Source organism: Scomber japonicus, chromosome 6, assembly GCF_027409825.1.
Source record: "Scomber japonicus isolate fScoJap1 chromosome 6, fScoJap1.pri, whole genome shotgun sequence".
Lineage (NCBI taxonomy): Eukaryota > Metazoa > Chordata > Actinopteri > Scombriformes > Scombridae > Scomber > Scomber japonicus.
In genome coordinates, this window is record NC_070583.1 from 9,794,543 (window position 1) to 9,816,703 (window position 22,161).

The 22,161-nt window shown below is 42.7% G+C and overlaps 2 protein-coding genes across 2 annotated transcripts in view; both read left to right on the plus strand.

The window, feature by feature from the left end:
- pik3cb (phosphatidylinositol-4,5-bisphosphate 3-kinase, catalytic subunit beta) overlaps positions 1-2,046 on the plus strand; it is a 54,578-nt gene extending 52,532 nt beyond the window's left edge. Inside the window, exon 24 of the mRNA XM_053321191.1 lies at positions 148-2,046. Within this exon, the coding sequence (XP_053177166.1) occupies positions 148-285 (138 nt within the window). The 3' untranslated portion in view covers positions 286-2,046. The remainder of the gene's footprint in view (positions 1-147) is intronic.
- A 4,455-nt stretch (positions 2,047-6,501) lies between these two features.
- Positions 6,502-21,520, plus strand: LOC128360699 (period circadian protein homolog 2-like). Its single transcript, XM_053321188.1, has 22 exons — positions 6,502-6,612; positions 9,687-10,254; positions 11,825-11,917; positions 12,321-12,475; positions 12,803-12,924; positions 13,224-13,425; positions 14,444-14,495; positions 15,092-15,234; positions 15,547-15,625; positions 15,800-15,906; positions 16,093-16,246; positions 16,486-16,594; positions 16,675-16,966; positions 17,175-17,328; positions 17,432-17,568; positions 17,679-17,885; positions 18,018-18,263; positions 18,616-19,769; positions 19,906-20,116; positions 20,335-20,578; positions 20,674-20,824; positions 21,319-21,520. Exons 2-22 carry the CDS (start codon positions 9,800-9,802, stop codon positions 21,466-21,468), a joined length of 4,617 nt encoding a protein of 1,538 aa, XP_053177163.1. The 5' UTR covers positions 6,502-6,612; positions 9,687-9,799; the 3' UTR covers positions 21,469-21,520.
- The last annotated feature ends 641 nt before the right edge of the window (positions 21,521-22,161 follow it).

Sequence of the window (22,161 nt, forward strand, 5' to 3'; positions counted from 1 at the left end):
AGAGTGGAAAAAGTTTTTTGAAATCTTAATATACCATAACATACCAACCATAACATTTGAGTGTATGCTTAATCACCAACACCCCCTTTATTTTTTGAGCCCATTTCATTAACTTTCTCTTCCCTTCTCCACCCTTCCCCTCCTCAGGATTCTCTGGCTCTGGGTAAAACGGACGAAGATGCGCTGAAGCAGTTCCGCCAGAAGTTCGATGAGGCCCTGAGAGAGAGCTGGACAACCAAAGTCAACTGGATGGCCCACAACGTGGCCAAAGACAACCGCTCCTAGAGCAGCTGCGACCCCTCTAAGCCAGGGGTCAGGGGCCAAGAGTGAAGGAGTGTGTCAGTGTGTGGGAGGGCCAAGGTGTGCCAAGGAGTCAGGGTGACAGCCACCCATATTTAAAGGGAATCTAGCAGAATATCGCAAACCTGAGCAGATTCACCCCCATATACTGTACATAAAGAGTGAAATCTACTCCAGTCAGTCCAGTTACTTGGCACACATACTTACTGTACCCCTCCTCACCTTGCATCACTCTAGCATGGTGCCTCCTATAAAATCCAGATTCACGGTCTTGTGACATTTCTGAGGAATCATGGTGGGTAAAGTCGTTGCACGTTTTGCACAGGCACAACAGCTGATGGAGCACACGAGCCAAAGGAAGGGAACTGAAGCACCCGCTCTGCCCACACTAAACCTTCAGAGGAGAACTGTCCCCCCCCCACCCCCCAACACACAGAGCGGGCTTGAGCTCTACAGTCATTTGGAGCGGTTGAATAAGTGGTCTTCAAACTTGGCTTGTACAGACTCTGAAGCGGGGCATGAGGCAAAAGGTTTTGCCATATCTCTGAACTGTTTTAAAGTACAGTGGAGATAACAGATGGGTGTGGACAGGCAGAATGGACAAAAAAAAGAAGAAAAAAAAGTCTGACCCCCATGTCTTAAACACCACACCATCATGTGCACAACGGCCACAAGAAGTGCAACTTAACAGTCTTGCTCCCGCTGCCTCAAAGTGTGCCTCAAAAACTGCGGGAAGATTGTATTTTTTTAATGAGTTTTCTTTTTTCTTTTGCCATTTAAGAATTTATCATGAGACTTCTATGTGCCAGACTACTTTAATAGTCCACAAAGAAACCTTGTGTGTGAGGGAATAATGATGAAAGAGAAGGATGGATTAGAGGAAAAAGGATACCCTGAGCCTTTTTGGTCCAGTGTTTGAATCTCAGCTCATTTGGACCATCGAACACTGGAACGTTTTTAGAAAGACGTATATGAGAAATTTCAAATAGTCTTTTAATGAACTAAAACACTTTATTTTTAATTTTATGTTGAGATGTGACAAAGTGCATCATTTCTTTTAAAACCATCATCAAACCAAGAGCATTATTGGACAAAGAGTTAAGGTCTGTGAGTGATCACTACCCTGAGACGTCTAAAAAGGATTTCTGACGTTTAAAGCGCCATCCAACTCACGCTAGCAACTACGACAAATAAACCCACTGAGAAATAACTGATGCTTTTAACATGTTAGGACCAAAACACACACAAAAAAGCAAATGTTTAGTTATTTTATTGTTTATACTGTATTTTTAATTATCTGTCTCTGAATGTCTCAAATGTGCAAATACGTGCCGCTCTCTTTTTAAATGTATTTGTTTTTATACGAGAAGGTGTAGGCGAAGTTCGGCTGGGGAGGGGGGGAGGGGGCGGCTGTGTGGGTGGGATTTATCAGTAGGGACATTACACTGCGATGCAAAGCTACTTCCTCGTTTCGACATAAGGTGCTCCTCCGGCATCTGCATCTGTGTTTAATTTTTCGTGCAATATCCGTAAACGAGTATATGAACCATATCTTATTATATAAAACCTTTGGCTCATGCCTAAGCCTATAATGGTTTTTCTCTGTTGGTTTATGTGTGATGCAGCTGTAGTTTGAACCACTAGCCTTCGAAAGTCTCAGACACTGGATATTGTCAAATGTACAGGCTTCTATTGTTTTGCTGGTTTGTTTTCATAGGAGTTTTATTAAAGTTATTTTCCACCGTGCTACATTTCCTCCTGTGGTCTATTTCTTCTATTTCTTTCCTTTTGAGATGTGGGTTGTGTGACTGTGCACCTACTCAGGGCAGCACCGTGGATTTCATCTCTGTTTTGAGTGCTGCAGCGAATTCTTATTGATTCAAGGCTAGAAATATATTCTGCCCTATTCTCCCTTGCTTTCTGCACAAGAGAAAATAGCTTCATTGCTAAATAAGATTCATGCCAGTTCATATGCTCTTTTCATTGCTCCTCTTTTCTTACATAGCACTTTGAAGATTGCTATATTATAGTATCACACTGCACATTCAGACACTCTCTGTAATTATGTGCTTTGAGGCTAAAATAATCACATAACGCAAATGACCAAATCAAGAAGACCAAAGGTAACCTGAGGATTTGAATCTCATAGGCTGTGACTGTTAAGATGCAAAAATGAGCATCAGTAAAATGATGCTGCATCTGACCCTCTTTTCAATATCTGTCTGGTTATTTCAGAACACACAGCCTCAGTTCATTTCAGACTCAGTTAAAGGTTGCACAATACCACAGACAGACAGACAGGAAAATGTTATTTTAGAATGAGAATGTAATTTCAAGAGATTCTTTGACCAACAATATAAAATATAGTTTCCTGTCATGATGCACTTACAACAAGCTGTAAACAAATACACAATAGCTGCTGAAAAGGTCGATCAGTACTGCCAAGCTTCTCCAAGTAACCCAAGACCCAAAAGATTTTTGGCTTGTTCACCCACAAAATATCCACTGTGGTAAAGCAATTAGCAGAACTTTTCACATATGTATATAACTATTATTATCAAAATGCAATTAAAGTGTAAAAAAATATTAAATGCAGAAATTCTATACAAAATGTGCCGTTTATAATATGGTACAATGTTACTACTTCTTGATGAGGGCCTTGCACTGATTTTAGAAGCCTGATCTGTTCTTGTCAATGTAGTTTATTGGGAACCTGCGTTTGTGCTTTCACACTTGCACGTGTGTAAGTATTACCCCCAGTGGCCTCCCACTGTATTTCTAGACTAGAATTAAAGGTTATTTAAAGAGATCTTTGCAATTACCAACCTCTTCATTACGAAGCTTCTTTGTGCATGGGTGGCTGTTTGACATCTGAGGAGCAGAGAAGTGTTTTTCTTTTTCCACTGTTGTTTGTATGACTCAGGAAATGTATTATTTTCACTCTGTGGGGAGTGTCTATCTTTCAGCTGCCATCATTTATTGATTCTCTACTACTCAGAGCCACAATCATAGCTGTGTGAATCATCTGCTGTATGCGTGTTGTTCACCACAGTTACATAATCCACTAACCTGTAGAAGGGTTGTTTATGGGGTGCAGAGACACGGAAGCAGATATCCTGTAAACAAAGGGGTGAAAAATAAATCTTACATGTCATGTGAGAAGCAGGGATGAAAAACAACATTAAACATGGTTATGTGGATGTGTGGATTCACCATCTGAATATCATAAGGTTTTATTTCACCGTGGGTATGTACTGTGACGACCCCTCCCACTCTGTCTGGTGGTCTGACATGCTTTGACTGTTTTTGCAGATACAGGTGGAGCTGGGAGGGTCGTCTTCCTGTACCTGCCTTTCTGGGCTGGGCATGGGACGTGGCACAACTGATGCCTTTCCTATTTTAAACACATCCCACTAATTACTTAATGTTTATCTTGTCTTGAGTTAATAAATTATTTTTTGCATAAGATGTCTATGTGTGGCCTCCCTTCTTGTTGCCATCTTTGAGCCAGGTGGTAACAGTACGCAGGTGATTTCCGTACTCTTCCCTCCACACTCACCCTTTTTGTCTACTGACATCACTGAGTGCAACAGGTGGCTGATGTTTCCAGACGTTAACATTCATGACTTAAGATGATTACTGCATCAAACGCTCAAGTGTTGAAGTAGAGACCACTTAACTGGCTGTGCGCTGTCTGTCTTCCACTGACGCATCTGTGACACTGTTTTCCACTGACTCTCACAAATTTGATTCTGGCCTACTTTCATTTTATTTTTTATTTTTAACCAATGCAGGACAACACCTACACAATTACAGCACATGGGACTGACGCTAATCTAATGCATAGCAACAGTGTCAATGTAATATACACTGCAAATTATTCCAGAAATGCATCAAAATTAATTATTTGAAGTAGATACATCCAGTATTCAGCAATGCAGCTATACCACATTGTTCAGGCCACAAACACACTGTAAAATGATGTGACATATTTGATTTCTATTCATTACTGTTTACATGAAGCACCTCTTTGTCTGTGAAGCAGAGATGATGTAATGAAGAATGAATGTCCTTCAACTGGAGAATCCACATTCAAGTCTCTGTGGAGCGCATTGTGGTTCAACACTGAGGAGAATATAAGTTTGCATAACCTCAAACTATTTTAACGATACAGATCTTTTAGTATTTCAATAAAATCTTACAGAGACTTAGAAATGTATGTTATGACATTAAACATGTTTTCAGAGACAATAATATATGACTTGTTGGTATAGATTTATTAATCAAATCATGAAATTTACCATTTTAAATGCTTTCTTTTACTTGTGCCATCCAACTGACATTAAGACCTTCAGCCAGGTAATCCCCATCAGCTCAGTGTTGCTGGTCTGTAGATGTCTAACCTTCTGTTGGATATACAAGCATTATTACAGCAGAAAGTATGCATTGCATAATATACTATCCTGTTTTCTCTGACAGTTTCTAAATGACTTCTGAACACTGAGCTTTGTAGCTCAAAGCTGTAACAGAAGGGAAAAGTCAGTTTAATACATGGGCTGTAACACATACGCTTTCATTGTAGGATTTCTGGTTAGATAATCATGATAATCATGATCACCAGTCAGAGCTCTTGGGCTTTTCAGTCCAAGCTGCCCACATCATGACTCACGATTGTTCAGGGAATTCCACCCACCTGTAGGATCTCCAAATCTGTTGACACCACCAGCAAATGAGATTTATGTGTGTGTGGTAAAAAAATAATGGTAAAGGGAGCAATCCATCAATATCAGATCCACAAACATACACACTCTCTCTCTCTCTCTCTCTCTCTCTCTCTCTCTCTCTCAGTTGTGATGTGTGTTGAGAAGTTTAATCTCTCCACTCACAGTTAAACCCACAACTGAATGGAACAAGTTTGCCTTTCTCCTCAGGGGTTGTCGAAAGCCTTTCTGGGGAAACATCGGAAACCACAATAAAGCAAAGGAAATCCAACAATAGATCCTAATACAGTATTAGCTCAGTGTGATACAAGTGCTGGATGAGTGCAGGCTGAGTGAGGGAAGAGGGAGGGTGGATGTGAGAGACATGGTTCTCACATGTTCTGGTGAGTGGACACTAAGCATCACAAGGCAGTCAGCGGGGGTGTGTGGCTGCCACTTGAAACTGGCGCTTACTCAGAGAATGATTTCGTCAGCAAGATATTCTATGGAGGCTCTTGGCATGAGAATGGGTGTTGTGGCTGCCATGCCAACTTGGGAAAATAGCAGTCTGTGCTCTACAGTCTAAGTCCCATTCAAACATAACAGCCTATTAAACAAAGGCTTCAATTTAGAATAGGAGGAGGATGTAAAATATCCTCCCTCTCAAATACTAGGCAGTACCTGATGACGCAGCAAGATATGGGGGGGTGGGAGTGGTGCATAATTGTTACTACTTTTTTCATGTACTCTCGATTACAAACACAAATGTACACCTGTATTCCTACTTCATTTCCTCTCCAACAACAAATCCTCCAAAGTGACAAAATGCATTTTTGTGCTTTCTGAGAGGGAGCCAGCATCATTGCAGTGCAATAATGATGATGTGACGTAGGTAACAGTGGAAAGCATGTATATCTATTCCACACGACAGCAGCTGCTTCGCTTCCAGTTACTCGTGTGTTGTTTTTTCTCTGCAGACGTTTTTGATGAGAAAAAAAAGCATAAAACATGTGTTTAACTGTAAAGTGTTAACCTCACCTTACTCACTTTTGAGTTATAATATCTTATTTACAATCGTCTTACACCGCTACATCACAGTGGTGGCAAGTTAAACGTATCTTTGTCACATATTTAATATGGTTCATAGTTTCCTGGGTGTTTCTTCCTCAGACTTTTGCATTTATGTAATTTCAACACTCGATAGGTTGTTTTGGATTCGGCTTGGTCGTAACTATCCCAGCATCACACTCCACGCTACACACAACATGGGAATCCACGTGCAGCCGAGGGCTTGTTTATATAAAATGACGGACAGCGCTCTGGACCAATGAGCTCCTGTTATTTAGATTTCGTCATGTTATCCATGGAAACCCGTATTTTACAGCCAATAGGGAAACGCTATGGGCGGAGTCTGAATTGAGGTCATGAGCCGAGCCGGCTGATTGGCTGGTAGGGCGACACCGGAGTGAGCCGGGGAGGAACCGCTCAGTACTGTGTCAACCCGTTTGAACAGCGGCTCCCATTGAGGAATACTGGATGTTTCTAACTAACGAATTCTTTTACTTGACACTAAGGACATCAGAAGAGGTTCGTTTTCATCTCGACAGCACAGGTCAGTTGTTCCTCAATTTATACTCTTTTAGTTGCAGTGAAACAATGAAAAACCTGAACGTAAAAAATAAGTTGCATAACTAAATTCGTGTTGCGCATGCGCGACAATTCAGATTGCTCTACTTTTTGTAGTTTTATAACCAATATGTACCTGTTCAAGCTTTTCTGACCATCCGTAATGGTAGAAAAATGTCCGCTGTCGTGATATGGCCCCTCTGTGCCCAGTGGCCGGTCTTTTTTTGCGGGTTTTTTAACGTTAAACGTTACTTTTACATAACTGTGTCAGTGTACCGTGCAGTGGATTGCAGGTCAACGTGTGTGTGGATTGTGAATAGCAGGTCAATGCGAGTTAGATGGGGGAAGGGATATTTGTTCCCATTACAAATGTAGTTTTACTGTATTTTATTAAATGTAACCTTTTTTTTAAATTGATGCACATGAAGTATATATATGAATATATAATAAACGTTGTAACATAATCATTGGTTTGTAAAAAATGAGCTGTTAGTTTGAGCCTCAAAGAAATAAATAAAAAAAGGCTTTATGATGTTATGATTTTGGTCTTGTCTTGAGCTGATTTGAACTTCTGAAAACTGCATATATGTCGCCCCCTCCCCCCATATTACGAAACTGGAGGTTAACTGGATGATGTAGCCTACATTGGGTTTAAATCATCAACTCTGGGTAACATTGTTTCAGCTCTATAGGAGGTAGGCTACTTTGTATCACATCACTCCTTCAAAAGTTTAGGTCACTCTGAAAGGCAAGAGGTTACTTTCCAGATTTACTGTTAAATGTTATTACATTTGCCACCAATCATAAGGTATAAAAGTAATAACTTAATGTGTAGTATATTGCGACAGCCAGCTTTGTTTCACTGGACTGTGTCAATCTTAAGATAAGTCAGCTATTTCATTTAAACTGCAAGATTTCCTGTCTTTGCCATTGCTGTTTCATTGAGGGATGTTCTTGAGAGTGGCTGTAACTGGATACAGTTGAAAGCATGTGGTTTTATTATAAAAGGCTATAATTGCTCAGTGCAGCACTATAGCCAAATCCATGTGACTGGAGCAGCGTTGTATAATCCTTGAGATCTGTGCTAGTGTGTTGGCTTCTTGAGTGCTCTGGTTGAAACAGTGCTGAGCTGGGACCAGGATGGGAGCTCACTGACATTATGTTATTTCTTCTGCTCTGTTTCGAGAGTTACATGATTATGTGCACGTTTCCTGCTGAGTAAATATAAAAAAATTTAAAAAGCTGTTATTTTTTACTTGTCAAATTTTGCCCACTGGTGTCTGATACTAAATGTTCTCTTTAAATGTGTAACAACTCTTTAAACATGCAGTTTATTTTCTGATTGTGATTTTGCTGTTACAGATCTGCTTTAGTATATGATTTATAAGTGAGGAACAGTTTCCCCCCCCTGATACAGCTCTGTATCTGGTAACATTCTTATTATGTTAACCTAGTTTTTAAATGTTTTGTTCCATCGTTGGCTGTTGAAGGTCTTAACACCAGCTTGTGCTCCATACTGTTCCCTGTTTATCCACTGATTGTTATACAGTGACAGGATGTTGTGTGATAAAGTGCTGAGTTTACCATCCATTTACTTATCTTTTCTTTAGTTTTCCCTCTATGCAAAAGTGAGTAAAACCCCTGTGTACTGATTCTAACCTGCCATGACCCTTGACTGCCCCCTCCTTGGCTGACATAATTCTAACCTGTTGTCACTCCCTGCTTTCTCCTCATTGGTTACTCAGAGCGGCCAATTGAAAGTCCCCTCTGATGGCTTGGCAGCTGCCTCAGTGTAACTCGGCAGTGGGTCATTTCCGATGTAGGCACTGAATATGGGTGTGTGGGTGTTTGGAAAGTGTTTTTTGTTAGAGCTTTTTTTTTTTTAAATACAAAAAAACAAACCTTCCCTCTTAAAACTTTGAGAAGTTATGTAAAAGCCGCTTATGTAAAAGAGCAAAGAATAGACAAGTTGCTGAATTTGCACGCTTACATAAATAGCTGCAACCTGATCTCAGATAGCAGTGAAAAAAGAGTGAAATATTTCTGGATTTGGCTCCAATGCCTGTTGCCAATATATCCTATTAAGGCTGTAATAGACATAAATAACTCCCAACTAATGCTGCTACGCCCTCAAAGGCAGTGGAGGGCAGAGGAGGAAGAGGCTGCTGCACAGCTGATTAAAACTGTTACATTTCATTTCAAGATTGTTGACATTCCTAGATGCTAATTATGATTATCCACAAGCAAATAACAATATGGATGCTTACTTAACACACACGTGTTACTTGTGTACTTGTGTAATTACCGGATATAATAGGTGGTAGCTGTTGCTTGAGGATGTATGCAGTGTCTTTATTATACATCTATATTGCTTGTCAGTTCAGTAGCACTGTACTGTGTTACATAAGGCTATGTTTATTTGATTTGGACTTAAGTGATCATAGAGAATGCATCAGCACATCTGTTTATCGCCTGTTTGTGTTGGATCCGTACCTTCAGCATTTCACATTGACTGTACCTTTACATAATTATGTGTGATAAAATAAACTTGCTCGATCATAACACCGCTGTCGTGAACTGGATCACACTGGTCTAGTGCTTAAATCCATCCATAAAGGGCAAACCACGGCCTATTTACTACGCGCACCTTTTGAAGGATAGATGGCAGCAGCAGTCTTTTTTGTGTGTGTGTGTGTGTGTGTGTGTGTGTGTGTGTGTGTGTGTGTGTGTGTGTGTGTGTGTGTGTGTGTGTGTGTGTGTGTGTGTGTGTGTGTGTGAAAAACAGTAGTTTATCTGTGCTGCTGTGCCCTTTTCTTTAAGCTCCACTGGTCTTCAGATCAAAGTGATGGTCATTGGTCACTCTATTTTTGATGGTTTCTTCTAATCCTCATCGATTGCTTCTAATTTTAGGGTTTGTCAGTTGGACCCCAACAGCGGTGCCTGATTTATAAATGTACAGGTCTATGACTGACTGAAGTTAGACCATTGGTCAGGAGAATGCTGCCACCTCCTGTATCCATTTAAAATTATTGAATCTGTTTTTTTTTTTTCTTCCTATAGATCACATCCCCCCTCTTGAGGCAGCAATTCTATTTACGTCCCTGTGCCTACCCTTGATGCCAAAATGTGGAAGATAACCTAATCTCCCAGCTTTTTCCCATTTGGCGTGTCTCATGTCTGAGGACAGTGATCTGAAGCACTACCCGTACTCGACCCTGGACGGGCGCGAACTAAACCGGGAGAGGGTCGGCTTCCAGTTGGACGAAGAAGAAGGTTCTCCCTGCAGCGCCATCAGCCAGCTGCACCGCATGGCCAGTGGTTACAACGAGGGTTGTGGCGGACCGGACAGGGTCGAACTGGAACCAGAGTTAGGGATGGCGTCTGAGGGGAGCGACAGCAGTCATGAGCACCCGGCATCATCCGGCTCCCAACACAATGACAGGAAGCGGCCACGCCCAACCTTACACGAAGATGTAGAGATGGGCGGCAGCGGCTCAAGTGGGAGCGGGACGGAATCCCATGGTAACGAGTCACATGGCAATGAGTCCCACGGAAATGAATCTGTGGCCAGCTCGAGCGGCAACGGCAAGGACTCGGCTCTGATGGAGTCATCGGGGAGCAACAAGAGGTGAGAGCACATCAAATGCACTGGAACATGGTAAATGAAGTTTTTAACCCTACCACCATGGGGGAGCAGACCATCTAGGTCATGGAAGTAAGGTTCATTAAATGTAATAGAAATGGCATTTTCTCCTGAGTGAGTCACTTTTTGGTCTTGAGTCATAGTAATCTAATGGCGAATGAGGTGAAGTGGCTATTTTATTCTTAGTTATGCAATAGACCAGAAAAAAACAATATGACTATTGACATGAGATAACTTGCTTTAAGCTTAATTAGAAAGAACATCTCTATCTCTATGCTGGAATGATGAATAAATGATGCAGGCTCATTAACAAAGGAGATCATCTAATAATCATCAGCTGTAATGTGTTCCACGCTCACTGGGGCTTACTCTCTGTTGATTAACCAGACTGGATTCAAAGATACAAGTTAAATGTCCTTCTATACATGTCTGCCAATCATTTTCATCCATGTCTGAAGAAAACAACACTTGAATTGAATGTTTTTCCTCACCTCATATTTGAATCCGAGAGCAGGACTGTGACCACACATTTTTGTGTGGGCAGGTGCTCCACTGAGTAACTGAGTATACGCATTCACATTACACATCTTTTGGATAGTCTCATTAATCAAACTCTCAAACTGCATCTCATCAGAACAAATCCTCCAGTTATTTTTCTATAAAATCAACTGGAACTAGATCTAAATCTAATTCCAGTGGACATTCATACTAAAAGTTTATGACCTTTGAGTCTTTCCTGGAGTCTTTGTCAGAGAGGAAATAAAAATATTAAAGCTGTCAATCTTGTTATCCTGTATCAGCCAGATAAGAGGGGAAACTCCATGCAAACATGCGATGGAAAGAGGAGGACCGGGAAGAAGGGAGGCATGCTGCGTTCCATTTACCTCGGAAGTTGGAAGTCGCCGCTGGGAATGATGTCACACTCGAGTTTGATTCATTCCAGTTTAGAAGTCAGAAAACCAGTTGTAGCGTGGCTAGCCATCAATAGCAATACTAGTTCATAAAAATGCAATTCCGACTTCCGAGTACAACTGGAACGCAACATCAATATCACCTTAAATTTCTCTATAAGCCTGTCACCCCAAAAGCATTGGAGAGGAGAGGAGAGGAGAGGAGAGGAGAGGAGGAAAAGAGATCAGGAGTAAGGAGGAAAAAGAAGGAGGAAAGATGCAGGATGTTATTGAGGACAATGAGGATAAGGTGAATGGACATTGAATGATGGTCTGAATAATAGAATAAAAAATATTCTCTTTGAGTTGAATTGTAATGAAACAGCATACTGTGAGAAAACAAGTTGTTCACATGCAGTGGTGCAACACAGGTCCCTGTCCTGGGCTGTCCCACATGTTTTTAAAGGAAAATACCCTGTTTGTTGACCCACCTGGTTGCTCCTTGTTAGCTACTGTCCATGTTGTGTAGGCATTTTTATGAAGGGCATTCTATAACGAGTCCTTGACTCACTTAATGTGTTTTGTCTTACATTTTGTTTTGCAGCTCAACTGATCTGTCACAATACTTAGTCTTCAATGACATTATATGTTGTTTATGGTTCCAGCTCGAACTCGCACAGCCCCTCACCGCCCAGCAGCTCCAATGCCTTCAGTCTGGTGAGCTCCGAGCAAGACAACCCTTCAACCAGCGGCTGCAGGTTAGTTATTGCCCACAGCAGTAAAATGAATTGTCATAAGTCATCTTAATGTTAGGGTGTAACTGCATAGTCAACTTACAAATGAATGGCCCATGGTGTGATACACCTCCTTTCCTTTTTGCAAAGTTAAACTGATAATAATCTATAAAAGGAGGATGTTCCATTACTGTTCCTTTTGCAGACATCAAATCTGTTTTTTTTTAATAACTTGAACACACCAGTAGAAAGCTTCTTGAAGTCAGATCCACAGAAGATCCAATCCATCCCTTCATGACCCCATCACCTTTTACATACTGTTAGCTACCACCTTCTGTTCTGCTCTCCACGCTGCTGAGAGTATGGCAGCACTGGTGAGACCATGTCATTTTGACGCACGTGTATCTCTCTCATGTGCGCCCTGCAGCAGCGAACAGTCAGCCAAAGCTAAGACACAGAAGGAGCTGTTGAAGACCATAAAGGATCTGAAGAGGCACATGCCGTCGGAAAAGAGGAGCAAGGGCAAATCCAGCACCGTCAACACGCTCAAATACGCTCTGCGATGTGTCAAGCAGGTGAAAGGTAAGACTGGCTTCTTCCTTTCATGAACGTGCTCTTCCATGTATTCATTTTGTTGTTAACGTACAGCAGCAACGTTGACAATTCGATGTTGCATTAATTGATTAATCTTTAATTATTGAAAATATTTGTGGAATTTGACCCAATTCCAGGCAATACACATGCATTCTTAATCATCTTCTACAATTTTGAGTGTGAATATTGCATGACTACTTTTACTAATGAGGTGTTATAGTTATGAAATCAAGCATGCCCTGCCCTGTAATATCCCCCTGACCACATGTGCAAAAAGATGTGTGCATTAATCTGTGTTCTCTCTCTGATTTTCAGCCAATGAGGAGTATTACCAGACACTGATGACTAATGACAGTCAGCCACCAGGTTGTGACGTGTCATCCTACACTATTGAGGAGATCAACAGCATCACCTCTGAATATACCCTCAAAAACACTGTAGGTACCTTTGCTGTCCACCTCCAATCCAACTCCAACACCAAGTAGCATCCTGAAAGTCTAATATCACACCTATGATGATAGCACAATGCAAAATACATTTCAAAAGCAAAATTCTGATGATGTTTAACTAGTTTTATGAAATGAGTTTGAATTGGTCTCCTTAGTTTAGAAAAGTCAAGTCAAATGTATTTGTCATTTCCATAAAATTCACCTTCTTTTTCTTTTACTTGCAGTTTTTGAGACATCTTGAAATTAAGAAATGCCTTACTGAGTTTTCAAAATCTTTTTACCCGCAGGATATATTTGCTGTAGCTGTCTCCCTCATCACGGGGAAGATCGTTTACATCTCGGACCAAGCGGCATCCATCTTGAACTGCAACCGGGAAGTGTTCAACAATGCCAAGTTTGTGGAGTTCCTGACACCTCAGGATGTCAGCGTGTTCTACAGCTTCACAACGCCTTACCGTCTGCCGTCATGGAGCATGTGCACCGGAGCAGGTGACAGCAATCTCTGAACTCAAATCTTTTATGTAAAAATATTTTATTTCACCTAGTCATCAATATAGATTTTTCATGACAGATGGAAAGATTCTGTCTGCCATTGTGGACACAGATGGTACATTTCACTTACAAAGGGCACGTTGTGAACCCACATGTAACATCACTGGTACCACTGTCACACTCATCATAAACACTTATTACCTCCACATGACCCACCCACCCACACACATGCTCATACACATGTAGCACATATTTCATTACCATGCTCAATGACACATTAAATGCACGCCCACACACACACACACACACACACCTGTTACATATTGCTAAAGACATAATCACATGTTGCTGCAGCTCTGTTTTGTTGATTTATGGAATAGGTTCACCTGCTTATTTGTTTGGGGACTTATAAACTGTAGCCAGTCCAGTAATGTCAAAGTAGTGTTGTTGCTCATTTGCAGTGATTACTGGGTTTCAGGCTATTCAGTTAGATGGTGCTACCTTGGAGGTAGTGCAAGTCCATAAGGGGGTTGCACAAGGCTCAGTTTGGGCCCACTACTATTTACTATGTACATAAATTGCCTAGGACAAAATATTCCAAACTCAGCCTTTCGTTTATATGCTGACAACACTGTCATTTACTGCTTTCACCCACTCCTGCTTAGGTTTTTGCACAGATCTTCAGAATGCATTTGATAGAGTATAAGAACAGCTTAATCAGTTGCAGTTGGTTTCAAGTGCAGATAAAACAACACATTTCTTTATTCTACTTCAAAAACAATACGATCCGCATTTTTACCAGAAAATGGTCAGCAAATTGAGATGTTTACACTTTAGTTACATAATTGCACTCTTGTTTGCCTCTCTTCCTTGTTAAGATGATAGACAGACTTCTCAGGTCCTGTCACACGGGTGTTGAATATAGATGAGTAACATATGGGCCTGTTGGAAATAGTCCATCTAATCAAATGCATTTGATGATATATTCATCCTGTCTCTCTCTTGTCTTATTCAGAGTCGTCTCCCACGGAGTGCATGCAGGAGAAATCCTTCTTTTGCCGCATCAGGTGAGTGGCAGTGGCCAGCAGCTTCTCTGATCCATAGTTTCCTGCTCAAACAAGCTCTGACTCAGCATAGAGTTAGTGAGCAGCAGAGAGGGTGACTGAGAGGAGGGAGGAAGTCAGCAGCTGTGAGCTTTTCACCGTTACCTCCATCTAGTGGCCAGATGGGAACTTACAACTACAGTTTTAGTTCAAAGCATTTTGTTGGCCAAGTTAAATATAGTTTGATGTATAGTCTTGTCAGGTATAGCTTGGATAAATGAATGCACAGTTTTGATATATATATTTTTAAAATAATACAGAAAACATTAGAAACTGGAGTTTATTTTAAGCATAGTATTTGATTATTTCTAAAATATTTCCCCAGATGGAAATTAAAAATGTAATTCTGGTTACTCTGGATCAATAGGCTATTTCTGTTTGTTTCTTTGCTTCAGTTTATATCTACAATAACAGTATAATGCAGTTTCTTATAGATAAAAGTAGAGATTCAGACAAAGGCATCTTTAAGTGATGCTCCAGTACCATGGAACCATTGTAAAACTCATCTGTAATGCTCTGAAAGCACAAATGATAAATCCTATGTGTGCTGTGTGTTGCAGTGGTGGTAAGGAGCATGAAGGGGATATCCAGTACTATCCTTTCCGCATGACTCCCTACCTGATGAAAGTCCAGGATGCTGAGCTGTCTGAGGAACAGTTCTGCTGCCTCCTGCTGGCTGAGAGGGTGCACTCTGGTTATGAAGGTAAGACACATTTGTGGTTTCATACACATTTTTAGTTTTTATTGTACATTTTACACTGTCTCTGTGATTTACGTAACACTTGGTTATTTACCACATATCATGAAAGTAATTTTGCCAATTTGAAATGAGCCCATTGAGTCTGATGGTGTTGAAAATATTTTCATGTAGTGTATATAATATAATAGAGTTGCTAATGTTTTGTTTCCACCTCTCTGGATGTACATAGATGGTACAAGCATTAGTGCTTCTTATCATTTTTTACCATCATTATAATTAAGTTTTCTGTGTTTCTTTTCTTTTCTTTCTCCACAGCACCCAGAATCCCTACAGATAAACGCATCTTCACTACCACACACACGCCTAACTGTGTGTTCCAGGATGTGGATGAGAGGTGAGTGTGGAAAAACCTTTATTAAGTATGCTTGTCTTTTCGTATGCGAGCATGTGCTGCTGTACTTGGTGTTTGTTTTAATTTTCAAATTAATTTTAATGACATAAAAAAACTTGGAGTCAGTCTTGCTGTGAAATAAAACTTAAACATGTTGTTGTTGCTGTTTTCTATCAGGGCTGTTCCTCTGTTAGGTCACCTCCCTCAGGATCTGATTGGGACCCCCGTGCTGCTCAATCTGCACCCAAATGATCGGCCCTTAATGTTGGCTGTGCATCGCAAGAGTAAGAATCATTCCATCACTTGAATCTTCTTAACTAAAACATTTTTGAATCTATGGTTAATACTAGATTCTACAAAAGCACTTTTTGAACAGTTATTTTTTTGGTTAAACAAACATCAACAGTATACACTTTATGTTGTTATGCACTCTGTTTCTCACACACTTTCTCTACCTTCTTCTGCTACAGTCTTGCAGTATGCTGGCCAGCCATTTGACCACTCCTCCATCCGTTTCTGTGCAAGAAACGGGGAGTACATCACCACGGACACCAGCTGGTCCAGCTTCGTCAACCCCTGGAGCCGCAAGGTCTCCTTCGTTATTGGCAGGCACAAAGTTCGCATGTGAGTTGACGCACGTGCACACATGCTGAGAGTTTGTAACACTTGTAAAGAAGCTGACAACACTTACATTCTTAAACATCTGCTCTCACCCTCACTTCAGAATTACTGTTTATCTCTGCTGAGTATGTTTAGACTATAGTTAAGACAAATTTTGGTCATTATTCTTCTTATTCTATGTTAAGTTTTATTTGGCTGTGTGAATATACCTGATGATCATGGTGTGTGTGTGTGTGTTTCAGGGGTCCTGTAAACGAAGATGTGTTTGCAGCACCAGCTTTCCATGGAGGGAAGATCATTGATTCAGACATTCAGGAAATAAGTGAACAGATCCACAGGCTCCTTCTCCAAGTATGTACACACACCAGACTCTTACTTCCTTTTTCATACACAAGTGCATCAGTCTCTGTAACAGCCTTTTTTCCCATCAGCCTGTCCACAACATGGGCTCCAGCGGTTACGGTAGCCACGGCAGCAACGGCTCCCACGAACAGCTGGTGAGCATCAGCTCATCCAGTGAGAGCAACGGGATTGTCACACCGGGGAACACCTTGGAGGAGACGGGCAAGGCCAAGCCAGCCAGGACATTCCAGGAGATTTGTAAGGGAGTCCATATGCTGAAGAACCAGGACTCCCAGGTCAGCCTGCGCTCCCCTCCCTCTTCACCCTCACCCTCACCCTCACCGTCTCCATCCAGGCCTGAACAAAAGAAAACCATGGACAGTGAGTTCAATTTAATATAACATCAAACTTTTTTATATTGTGGTTGCTTTAAGTTAAAATTCATAACCAGGTCGATCATACACTGTATATTGTGAGCTTAAATCCAATCAAATGATATGCTTTGAGTGTGGCTCAAGGTGAGCACACACACAGGTATGTTGGCTCAAATAGTCACATTCACTTTCTGCCACATGGATGTCTCTAACAGCAGCAGCTCAGAAGAGTCCAGTGGTGCGTCTGAAGGACTCGGCGCCCCCCCTGCAGGCCAGAGACAGTACTGCAGCCAGCATGCAGGAATTCACCTGCAAAGACCAGACCGTCTGCTCCTACCAGCAAATCAGCTGCCTCGACAGTGTCATCAGGTAAGTGTGTGTCTGTGTTGTGTATACATGAATGATAATGGTTAAAACATGAGCATGTGCTAAACATGAACTTTCTGATTCAACCCTGTTTTCTGTTTCTCAGGTATCTGGAAGGTTGTAGCATCCCCATCACAGTAAAGAGAAAGTACCAGTTCTCCTCCAACACCACTTCCTCCAACTCTGATGACGACAGGAAAGCCACAGAGGACGGTTTGGAAGTACCTCCGGGAGCAAACACAGGCATGTGCAAATCATTTGTTAGTCCCCATGTGTCACACACAATCTAGGATGTTAGATCTGTGATGATCCATAACTAGGAGCTAACAGAGGATCTCTCTCTCCCCATTCAGATCCTTTAATGCTAGATGCCCAGCCAGGCCTGTCAAACATGAAAGCACCTAAGAAGCCTCCATCTGGGGCAGCTGCTGTGGTCGGAGGCCCCCTGGCGCCCCTCACCCTGCCCAGTAAGGCTGAAAGTGTTGTGTCTATCACCTCACAGTGCAGCTACAGCAGCACCATCGTCCATGTGGGAGACAAGAAGCCTCAGCCAGAGTCTGGTAAATTTTTATGTCCAAGTCATGTTGAAACACTTTCACACAGACATACAGCTGGAATTGCATATTGTGTGTTATACAACTGGTAGAATTTCAATTCTGTTAGACTTATTATGGCTCTTTTCCATTTGACAGAGATTATTGAGGACGTGGCAGGGAGCCCAGCACCCCCACCTTTGCCTGTCAGTGTGGTGTCTCCGCCCAGCCAGGAGAAGGAGGCATATAAGAGGCTGGGACTGACCAAGCAAGTGCTTGCAGCACACACCCAGAAAGAAGAACAAGCCTTCCTCAACCGCTGCCGGGAACTCCACAGCGCCAGGACCTCCCAGAAGAGCTTTTCCACACATCTGCACAAACACAGAGGACCAACCAATGCTGAAGGTACAGACAGTTGTAGATGGTAGTTTATCTATAATTAAAACTTCTTTACACAGGTGTTCACACAGTTTAGGCCACCAGCAATGCAAAGATAACAAGACAAAGATATAAAGCAAGACTCTAAATCACCTCTTTGTATCTCCCACATGAAGACTTCTCATTGTACCTGCTTCCAAACCTGTCCTCTACTGTTTTATAGTAATTAAGTTTGTGGTCATTTAAAAATGATTGTACCCAGGTACATTATTTTAGTTAGTTTTACAAACTGAAGGGCATTGTGTTATTTCACAAAAAGCTGGAAGTGTTTTTGCCAGTGCTGAAAATAAACTCTAATCTGTGTGACTTGTCATCTCAGAATCATCTGGACAGCGAGGTGCTGCCAAACAGGGCACCACCAGACCAGAGACTACTGTCAAGAAGGGCAACCGCAACAGGAAGTCTAAGAAACCACGCATGAAGCATCCTGATTCGTCGGACAGTGCTGTGTCTAACCGCAAACCCCGGCCCCCTCTCCAGGGTCTCAACCAAACCTCATGGTCCCCATCAGAAGCATCCCAGTCAGCTTTTAATGTGTCCTACCCTGCCATGGTGCCTGCATACCCACTCTACCCCCCAGCACCTGCCGCCCCAGCTCAGGCTGCCCACCCTGACCCCTCTCTTTCGACAGGCTTTGGAGAGGGGCAGAGTACACAAGCCCCGCCCGCTGCCACTCCATTCCCCGCACCTATTGTTACACCTGTGGTGGCTTTGGTGTTGCCGAATTACCTCTTCCCCCAAATGGGACAGTTAGGTCAGATAGGGCAGCTGGGGGCTGCCCCTAGACCTGCGTTTTTCCCCGAGCAGACCCAGACACAACCTGCATACACTACCCAGCAGGCCTTTCAGCCCCCGCAGCCAGCTTACACCATGCAAACACAACCTCCCTTCACCGGCCAACAGCCGTTCCCTGTGCAGACTGCCTTCCCCACCCAGCAGTCATTTCAAGCTGCCCAGACACCCTTCACTACCCATCAGCCTTTCCATGCCGCTCAAACTGCCTTCCCCACCCAGCAGCCATTCCAAGCTGCCCAGACACCCTTCACTACCCAGCAGCCTTTCCAGGCCGCTCAGACAGCCTACACTACCCAGCAGCCCTTCGCTGCTCAGCCTTCTTTCTCAGTGCAGACTCCGTTTGTGGCTCAAACCCCTTACCCAACTCAACCCTTCTCGTACAGCCTAACCACTGAGCCTCCCAAAACCTCTGCCATAGAACCCCGCGAGGGAGCGGCGTCTCGCTCCTCCACCCCAGCCTCTGGGGCACGGGAGCCCACCACGTCACCGCCACTGTTCGAATCGCGGTGCAGCTCACCCCTGCAGCTCAATCTGCTGAGTATGGAGGAGGGGCAGCGCTCAGTCGAGCGCCAGGACAGCAACACGACACCTGCTGGAGCCCAGGGCAGCATTACGGTCGCTGGGTCAGGAGCAGCGGTAGCCGCGGTAGCCGCAGGGGAGAAGAACGGAGCCCAACAGGTGAGAGACACAAAGAACCAAGTGATGGACAGAGACAATATCTGTTCATTAACATCTAATGGGATGTAAAATCAGAGACATGAAACCACAGTGCACAGTGCATTAGCCTAGCGTGGCTCAATCTCTCGTCTTTCAGGTGGAGTCTCCAGAAGATGCCGCTCACAGTGATCACAGTAACTCCTCGTCCTGCGACTTGCTTGACATCCTGCTTCAAGAACAGGAGGATTCCCATTCCGGCACCGGATCAGCCACCTCTGGCTCCATGGGCTCAGGATCTGGCTCTAGATCCGGCTCGGGCTGTAACGGCTGTGGTACCTCAGCTAGCGGAGCCTCGGGCAGCAGAACAGGTCAGTAGAGGAACATATAGGTTGGATGAGAGCGTCAGTCCTCTTGGTTAACTTGGATTGTTTATTCATGAGGCCACTAGTTTTTGAGTGATTATTCTGCATATTTCCTACCAAACTCCCACAACTTCTTCCATAATTGACTCTTTTATTTTGATACACATGCACAAGAAATGACTTCGCTTTTGACCGTTTCTCTGCCTCTCTAAATTTTCATACAGGGAGCAGCAATACCAGCAAGTACTTCGGCAGTGTTGACTCCCTAGAACACAACCCAAAGGCCAAGGCCAAGGCTAAAGCCAAGACAAGAGGTGAAGGAGACAGTGAAAGTGGCCAGTCGCAGGCTAAGGTCTCATCACAAGGGGAAGGAGAGCATTTCATCAAATATGTTCTCCAGGAGCCCGTCTGGCTGCTGATGGCTAACGCTGACAACAAGGTCATGATGACATATCAAATGCCATCCAGGTGAGTTATTTTTTTTCCCCTAGTAGATTTTTTTTATGTCATAAGCTCTTGTAACTTTATAATAAAGCTATAAATCTGCGCTTCCTTACCAACAGGGACATTCAGAAGGTCCTGCGGGAAGACAAGGAGAGGCTGAGGCAGATGCAGAAGACCCAGCCTCACTTCACCTCAGACCAGCGACGAGAGCTAATGGAGGAACACCCCTGGATGAGAAGGGGGGGTCTGCCGTCTGCTATCAATGTCAAGGTCAGAACCACACACACACACAAGCACATGTTGTGTCTCGTAGATCTACAGCCCTGAGAAGAGATCATTTAGATGTCTTAAACATCAACACAGGAAACTGTGAGCTATGATCACTAGGCTAAGCATTAACATAATTATATATTAACCAGGATTTTTATATGGTCATCAAACGTTCACCTCTGATATAGTAGAAGTGCTGGATATGATGCAGTTTATGTCTATGTTTATTGTATTAATTATTCCACTAGTCACTGGTTATATCCCAATGGTAGCGTATACTTATACTTTTTAATAGCATTATAATTGTGGTATAAGTTTTTAGTGTCCCATGATGACAAGAACAACATTCTCAGTTAATGAAAAAAAAAATCATATTTAACAATGTATCATCCTTCCAAGCCTGTACTAGTTGAACAATGGAGAAAAATGTGAGCTTGAGACTATAATATTAGAAATAGTTACCAACAGTTGTGCCTGTCTGTCTGTGTGTTCAGGAGTGTGTGTACTGTGAGGACGCAGCAGCAGCCCCCATTGAGGAGGATCTGCCAGACATGGACATGGGCGAGCTGAGTGAGGAGCTGAGACGAGAGGGCCAGAAAACTAAGAGCAAATTAGACGAGACAAGGCCTCAACCGGACTCCTGAACACATCCCTCCAGTAGGAGGACACTACAGACCAGTCACGGACACTTATGATGCAGACACACACACTCTTTGTGGATGTGAGACAGATCAGCTGCGTGCCTGACCATCCTCACAATTAGTCACACAACATGAACGCAAACAGAACTCTCTGTTGCCATGGTGGTGGCTGTGAGAAGCTGTTGGTGTGTGTGTGTTGGACATAGGACTGCTATTGAGGTGCAGTTCTTGGTGTGCCCTCACAGGGGGCGACAGTGCTTTATGGAGGTCTTAGTATGTATGACCTTCATGTTGTACTTTTGTCAGCTCACACACAAACACACACACAATGTCTCTGACATGATATAGACCCAACCTGCACGGTTGGCCACCTTTCAACTCCAAGAAATAAGATATTTTTTTATTTAATTATTTCCCATCCTCTCTGAGCTCCACTCCCAAGCTCAGAGCTTTACAGCAACATTATTTCAAAAAAAGGAAAGTAGTTCATGTACATCTTATAAACTTCTAAAAAAAATATATTTGAAAAAAAAATTTTTTTTTTGATGTTTTGACTAAAGAATGGTTAGGGTACAGTCATTAAATGTTTTGTAAACTTTAATCAATAAGCAAAACAGCATTGCTGTTAAAATACGCTGCCAGACATCATGTTTGGGTTTTCTTGTTTTGCCACATGGTCTCATAAAAGCCCTACAA